The sequence below is a fragment of the Bos javanicus genome, chromosome 10, assembly GCF_032452875.1.
Source record: "Bos javanicus breed banteng chromosome 10, ARS-OSU_banteng_1.0, whole genome shotgun sequence".
Taxonomy (NCBI): Eukaryota; Metazoa; Chordata; class Mammalia; order Artiodactyla; family Bovidae; genus Bos; species Bos javanicus.
Window position 1 is genome coordinate 61,448,733 of NC_083877.1, and position 8,329 is coordinate 61,457,061.

Sequence of the window (8,329 nt, forward strand, 5' to 3'; positions counted from 1 at the left end):
GAACACAGATGATGGCATATTAAGTCATTTTGTTTTAGGAACCCTGGAACCTAAGTGACTTTGATTGGGTACTTGAGAGTCCTTTGATAGAAAGGGTCTCAAACAGATGCATAGCTAGGCACTGTGCCATAACAGGCATCTCAACCAATGGCTTTCTTACTGTATATCTACTCCTTCTCTCTGTAACCACATACAGATAAGCAGGGGGAGTTCAAGGAAGGAAGGGAGATGAAGAGAAGGAAGAGAAAAAGAAAGGGTGGAAGGCAATATGAAGTGTGTATATTTATGCAAGTACCCTGCTCTTACCATTTTCCCCATCTGTTTTCCTAATTTAAAAAAAAGGTGTTGTTTTTTTTTTTTTGAAACAATTTTTTCTTGAAAAATGAAACTACCTTAGCAAATAAGGAAAAACTAAAAGGGAAAGGAACAATGTAAATGAGGGCAAATCTCTTGAGAGACACTTTGATATAAAGGAAAGCATGAGACTTATAGTCAGACAGACCTGGGTGTGCGTATCTGCCCTGCTGCTGGGAGATCTTGGAGGGGCTTTCTGAATCTCACTTTCTTCATCTGGGAAACAGGGATTTTAATACCTACCTCCATGATTGTGAAGCACATTAAGCAAATGAAGTACCTAGTTAAAAGACAATTGCTCCTTGGAAGAAAAGCTATGACAAACCTTGATAGCATATTAAAAAACAGAGACATCACTTTGCCAACAAAGGTCTGCATAGTCAAAGCTATGGTTTTTCCAGTAGTCATGTACATGATATGACAGCTGGACCATAAAGCAGGTTGAGCTCTGAAGAACTGATGCTTTTGAACTGTGGTGCTGGAGAAGACTCTTGGGAGTCCCTTGGACTGCAAGGAGATCAAGCCAGTCAATCCTAAAGGAAATCAACCCTGAATATTCATTGGAAGGTCTAGGTTGAAGCTGAAGCTCCAATATTTTGGCCACCTGACGCAAAGAGCCGACTCGCTGGAAAAGACTCTGACACTGGGAAAGATTGAAGGCAGGAGGAGAAGAGGGTGACAGATGATGAGATGGTTGGATGGCATCACCGACTCAATAGACATGAGATTCAGCAAACTACAGGAGATAGTGAAGGATAGGGAACCTTGGCATGCTGCAGTTCATGGGGTCACAAAGAGTTGGACACGACTTAGTGACTGAACAACAACTTAGTATCCTGTCTGTCACACAGTAGGCATCCAGTAAATGTTAAGTGTTACTAAATTGCCTTCTTCCTCTTTTCCATTGGAAGTAGATACTTGCTAAGTGAGGAGAATGCCAATCTACATGCATTCAAGTGGACATAAGCCTGAAAATGGGCTATAGCAGTTAAGAAATGTCTTACCAAAAAAAAAAAAAAAAAGAAATGTCTTACCAGCAAACTTCTGTGCTGTTGTACAAAGGCAGATCTATAAAAATATATTGGAAGTTTCAAAAAAGTATAAATCAGACATAGTAAGAAACTTGAGGGTTTTTTCCCTTTGAATTAATTTGGGAAAGTTGTATTTCTTTTTCCTATGTATTACCATCAGACTTGGCTGGTCCCTGTGGGTAGCCCGTTCAACAGCATCTGTGTCTCTTGTGGGTTTTCCCCAATTAGTGCCCATGAAGTCTGCACTGAATCTCTTCCAGCTGTACTTAGGTTTAGACACAGCCCAGATGCCCTGGGCAGGAGGATGGTTTAGATAAGGAGGTCCATTCAGAGATGGGAGCAGACATACCAGAAGGCACCATTCACTCCCTGAGCAAGCACCTGGGGGTTTTTATAGACTTTTGAAAAGGAAGTCCAGGTGAGCGGGACACTTCCTGCAGGATGTCAGCCCTTGCCAACCCTATTCATGCTGAAAAAGGAGGAGTAGGAAAGCAGCCTCCAGGAATATGGCTCATCTCGGCTGTAGAGAGTCATCCCATTGCTGGGTACTTCTGAAGCAAAGGCACACAGAACTGCTCCCTGCCCTCCCACCCTGATCCCTGAACCTTGGCCATGAACCACCCCTGCATTCTTCACCAGATGCTCCTGTAGAGCAGGACACACTGCCATTGGCTTCAGATGAGGACTGGAGTCTGCTGGTCCTCAGAATGCCATCCTCTAACACACCGCCTGATGCACTCGACCTCAGAGACCACGTTTGCTCACCATTTGGAGAGAGGCCACATCTGTCTCCACATCTTTCTTGTTCCCTTTCCCACCTCAGCCACTTCCACCTGTCTTCCCTTCCCAAGAGCCAAGGTGAGGGCCAGCTGGCCAGCACTGGGTCAGAGTGGCCTGACCCAAACTCCTCCATAGAAACCTCTGCCCAGAATCACATATGTGGCGTCTTCTGGTTTTCCCTGCAGATGAAAATGAATGCCTCAGTGCTCACATCTGTGGAGGAGCCTCCTGTCACAACACCCTGGGGAGCTACAAGTGCATGTGCCCTGCCGGCTTCCAATACGAACAGTTCAGTGGAGGTTGCCAAGACATCAACGAATGTGGCTCTGCTCAGGCCCCCTGCAGTTATGGCTGTTCCAATACTGAGGGCGGCTACCTGTGTGCCTGTCCACCTGGCTACTTCCGAATAGGCCAAGGGTAAGCAATGCTGGTCGTGGTTGGAGGCTTTCTCATCCACAGAATAATTAAGTATATTGAACTCAAAATGACCTATCCTAGTACCATTGAACCATGCTTTTTATAATCCTTGAGTTAATTCCAGTTAGCTCTGCAAAGGTTTTAGGTTATTTTATTTGAAGGGGGACATCTAGATTTCTGGAAATTCATAGAACATGGAACAAAATAATGAAACAACATTGTAAATACCTCAAGATATGGCTTATCTATCTCCTTCTCTTGATCCTCACATCTTGTTGGAAGGCAACTCGTTTCTCAGGAAATACAGGGACTGTGATCCATGACAGAGCTGGACTCAGATTGCATATTGCTGATGCAACCTTCTCCTGGGGCAAGCAGGATTCTGTCTTGACTTAAAATGCTTTCATGTAGCTCCTGTTAGGATAAATCATAAAGATATCTTTTGGGGAGTGCTTTAGGGTTTCAAAGTATATTTTACATTTTAGACTTAAATTTACATTAAACGTTGCAAAAGAACTTTAAATATAAGAGTTAAAATAATTATTATATTTTCCAGGTAGCATACCACATTGTATTGTGAGAGTTGGGGCTGGGAAGATATATTTTTATTCTATTTAGTAATATAAAAGTTACTATTACATTTTCAAAGTTTAGGTCTTCTTCCCAGTTGAATTAGTCTGGACTTGACTGTCTTAGTTTTGGCTATCTTGTGAAGGAGTTCACATTTTAACTTTTTAATTAGGAACACAGAGTGTATTTAATTAAATACACACACACACATATACCAATGCACACACTTATATATACTCCTCCCAACAAAAAGTCACATAGTCCACAACACACACATATGTGTATATATCCAATTGTTAATTTTGTGGTCTTTGGTTTCTTGACACAGAAACATCAAGTGATTCATTTTGGGGTGTGTAGAAGGTAAAAGAATGTTTCATGGGAAGCGCACAGAATGCCAGCAATAGGACTCAAATTCCCAGATGTTTGTGTCTGGCTCTCAGTAGACTCATTCTTTATAAATTTAATGCCAGAATCATTTTCCCAGCAAAAATTGTGACACTCCAAACTGGCTTCTGGCCAGTGGGACTTTATAGTCACACTTCTTGTAAGTGGTGTTCCAGGCATATGAAAATACTGGGAGTTCTGAGAAAGGAACCAAAGCCTGTGAATTTGGGGTTTGCTTCCAACAATTTCATAATTATGTGAATGCACACACACAAAGAATGAGCACGTATCCATATTATTGTTTCTACATATTTCATGGTAAAAAATTAAAGGATGAGGAAAGGAAATGTGTTGTGCTCAGCAGGATTACAGAAAATACTAGAAACCTGTAAATTGCTGCAAAATACAAAAAAAAAATGTTAATGGCATTGTATTTTGAATCTTAAGGGCATAAAGGAAAATGAGTTATAAAAAATAGATCAACTAACACAGAGAGAAATAAATAGTATTTAGTCTACATTATGACCTATTAGTAGACCAATTAATAGAAATTCACCCATTTATAACATTTTAGGCTCCTCTGTGAATCACTAGAGTGGACAAGCCTATCCGAATCTAAAGATTCTTTTAAGATCATTCAGCTATTTCAAAACATTTTGAAAAAGGAGCCTGATAAATACATTCCAAGTGACCTATGAAATAGTAAGCAGAATAACAAAACAAGGTACTTGTGAGACATGCAAGCCTCCCTCCATAACTTGGCTTTAAAAACTGAAAGGCAAAGAAAAACAGCTGAACTAGTTCTCTCTTGGGCATGGGTTTGTTTATCCAACCTCACATGAGTCAGAGCCAGTGGACCTAGTGGTTTTGAATGACTTGAAACAATTTCCCACAGTTGGGCAAGCTCTGATACACGTATTTAATACACTGCATATCTTCACAATATATTTCTAAATCAACCTAAGTTATTACCTAGAGCTTTCTTTCTATCTTCAGGAGCCAAAGTGAGAGATCTGATAATAGGAGAGATTGCTCAGAAGCTGGAGTGGTGAAAAGTGGTGCTGGTGGAATTGGAGGTGGCTGTAATGGTATCAGTTAAACAGGGAGAGGGCAAGGAACTGAACACCGATGTCACATACCTTTCTCACTCCTGTGGAGCCTATTTTATAAGAAGAAGGCAATTTTTATTCATCCTCCCAAGTCACATGGTTTCCCCCTCATCTTCCACTCTTCTCTTGTTTCCACTCCTTGTCTCCTCTCCACCAGTACAGCGAAACACCTGCCACATTATGTTTGGGAAATAAAGGGGCAAGTAAATATGCAAAATAGGGCCTTGAGAGATAGTAAAAAGAAATCAATCAGCTCAGGGAACTGAGAATTCAAGACCAAACACAGAGGGCTTCAGTATGGTTCTCAGCACCAGCCCATCATCCAGTGGACACATAATCAAGGGCTGAATGTCACCAGGCAGGATCTGGGCTTCACTAGAACTCTCGCTCCTCCTCCATCTCCCAATTCTAATGAAAACTATCTACGCTCCCCTTCCACCATAGGCACTGTGTTTCTGGAATGGGCATGGGCCGGGGAAACCCAGAGCCACCTGCCAGCGGTGAAATGGATGACAACTCACTCTCCCCAGAGGCTTGTTATGAGTGTAAGATCAACGGCTACCCCAAACGCGGCAGGAAGCGGAGAAGCGCAAATGAAACAGATGCCTCCAACATTGAGGTGGGTCAGAAGGTGGTTTCTCCCGATGCCTCCTATTGCAGAAAGGCCCTCCAGATTCCTGTGGTTTCCTCCAAGGATGCTCCAAAGTGTGAAAAAGCTCCCTGGGGAGAAAATCCAGACATTCCCTGAGCTCTAGGCTGCATTTTACAAGAATCTGTGAGGCTCTCTGGAGTTTCTTGCTGCCTTTAGGGAGTGGCCATTCAAAGGTTTTCACATACTTGCTCATTTCCTCTGTCTCGCCAAAAAGAAAGTTAAACACCCGCCCAAAGTCTGATGAAAGGACAAGGTCTGAGATCCAGGAGAGCAAGTGGGCAGAGCAGTGAAGTGACATAGTGCTCCGTACACAGGGATGCCAAGTTCTGAAAGCTAGAGGCTTCTCTACTGAAAGAGCCATGTGGAGTGTGAGGGAACTTGGATTCTAGACAAAAACAACATGGAGCTCCAGCAGCCTGGATTTCTTTGCCTACGGCTGCTGCAGCCTTTCAGTCAACTTAGAAACGCAGATACTCAGACCTCTGGCTGCAGGCCCGGAGAGCAAGCACATGTGGTCCCAGAGAGGCAAGCAAGAAGCCAGGTGAAAAGCATTGAATATTAGCAGATCATCAGAGCCAGGAAGTAGGTTCATAGGTGTGTCCTTTGGTGAGATGGTTTTGCGTCAGTGAACAAAATGGAAATAAACTGGTTCTTTCTTAGTATTGGTGCTGCAACCCATCCGTTGTGGTTTGGGAAATGAGATAAGTCTTTGAAAAGAAAATAATATATTAAAACAGTCATTCTCAAACTTGAATATGCATCTGAATCATCATCTGGAAGGCCTGCTAAAATGGATTTCTGGGAAATATCCCCAGGGTTTCGGATTCAGTAGGTCTCAGGTGGCACCAAGAACTTCCATCTCTAACAGATGCCCAGATGATGCTGATACTGTCGGTTGGGGGACACTTTGAGACCCACTGCAATAGAAGACCAAATACAAGTGATTTCAACTTCCTTCTTGACATGTTTAGTATTACAAATATGTGCTAATGTAACACTGTGGCTTAAACAGGATTTTATGAATATTCATTTTCAATAGAGTATATGCAACATGAGAAGAAAGTTGTATTTGAGTGAGACTTGAGTCACTTTTTCTTTAGTAAGTGGTATATTTACCTTTTATATTCACACGTTGCCATATGTCTTTCCAGGATCAACCTGAGATAGAAGCCAATGTGAGTCTTGCAAGTTGGGATGTTGAGAAGACAGCCGTGTTCGCTTTCAATATTTCTCACATCAGTAACAAGGTCCGAATCCTAGAACTCCTTCCAGCCCTCACGACTCTGACGAATCACAACAGATACTTGATTGAATCTGGAAATGAAAACGGCTTCTTTAAAATCAACCAAAAGGAAGGGATCAGCTACCTCCACTTCACAAAGAAGAAGCCAGTGGCTGGAACCTATTCATTACAAATCAGTAGTACTCCACTTTATAAAAAGAAAGAACTTAATCAGCTAGAAGATAAATATGACAAAGACTACCTCAGTGGTGAACTGGGTGATAATCTGAAGATGAAAATTCAGATTTTGCTTCATTAATTCACCATCCAGAGACCAAATAATTAAAAAACCAAGATAGATAGGTAGAACTGAATTTTTCCCCCAATCAGAATCTTCATATTATAGGTACAGTCTTTCACCACGTAAATTTCTATAAATAAGCACTATTCTTGTATTACAAAAGCAAGGTACAGGTGAATACCCTAGTTCAAAACAACCACTTTCTCAGGCTTCTCATGTATGTAGCTAAGCTACCTTGTCATATGTGTTGATTCTTGAAAACTGGGACATGTATTTCCACTGGGGGTTGGCCATTCATGCTGACATGCCATCCTTCTAGCAGACGTACAGGAACGTGCTTTCAATCGATGGACTGTTCTGTTTTTTCAAATTGTAAAACTTTGCTTCTCCAAATGCAAGTATTAGGTTGGCCATTTATAATATCTATTTGGTGCTAGTAAATTCTCAAACTAGATTTATAAATGCACTGTAATATTTACACAACTTAGAAACCAAATTACAAGTATTCAGTTCAAATACTTCATTAATTTTTTTCAATCAACCAAAGTTAGTGCAGTAGCTTATCTCAGTTATGAGTATAATACCTTACATGTAAATTAAGTGTGTGTATACTGTAATCGTGCTATTTTTTATCATTGAAACATTTATAAACTAGAATAATAATGCCCTTAATGTGAGGGTTTGTAATGGTGCTTATTAAGACCAAAGACTTCTTAAGTGTATACACCAAGTGGTAATGAAATTTCTGTGACTGGCCCACGCATGCATGGAGGTCTGGGAGGACCAGGAAGCAGCCTCAGCAGCCAGAGGATCAGCAGTGCATCCTTCATCACAACTGTGCAATATGCCAAGACTACCCTCAGTCATTCCTGTCAACAAGGGGTCCATGTCATAAATGTCACAATAAAACAGTCTCTTTTTTTAGTGTACCCCTCGGCTTTGTGTTCTTGCATGGATGTGGGAGTGGAGGCGCCATTCTGGAGATTTCATAAAGTCTCCTGAAATTAAATTATCCTCAATGTGTTAGTTAGAGCTCCTAAAGGTGCCAATGTATAACCATTAGAAAAAAATTTAACATATTTGAGTCAGTCCCTTGTTTTATTCATTCAGGACAGCAGAGTTATTTCTTACCGACATGATACTTAGATTGTAACATTATTTCTAAAACATGACCTAAAATTAATCCCATGGCTTTTAAACTACTAGACCTCAGTGCTTTAAAACACCAAGTTCACTGTCTTAGAGCACATGCATTTCATTATAAAAATTTATCATGCCCCCTCCCCTCAAATATACAGTGTTGGCAAGATTAGATGTTCTATCCTATTTTCTCCCCTAAATATCTGTTGTTAGTCAATGCTAGTCTAATTACAAAGGGGTAACCCCAAATTGAATCCAGTTGAATGCTATAACTCTTGTTTTCTGAATGTCATAGTTTGAAAATGCTGTTTTAAGGGCAAAACTGAATATTTAATAGTTAAGCTCATTCAATCAGTACGAATTTTT

The 8,329-nt window shown here is 41.0% G+C and overlaps 1 protein-coding gene across 1 annotated transcript in view; it reads left to right on the top strand.

Moving 5' to 3' along the window:
* Positions 1–7,752, top strand: part of FBN1 (fibrillin 1) — a 264,553-nt gene extending 256,801 nt beyond the window's left edge. Inside the window, exons 64-66 of the mRNA XM_061428846.1 lie at positions 2,351–2,582; positions 5,093–5,267; positions 6,452–7,752. Of these exons, the coding sequence (XP_061284830.1) occupies positions 2,351–2,582; positions 5,093–5,267; positions 6,452–6,841 (797 nt within the window). The 3' untranslated portion in view covers positions 6,842–7,752. The remainder of the gene's footprint in view (positions 1–2,350; positions 2,583–5,092; positions 5,268–6,451) is intronic.
* Positions 7,753–8,329: the final 577 nt, after the last annotated feature.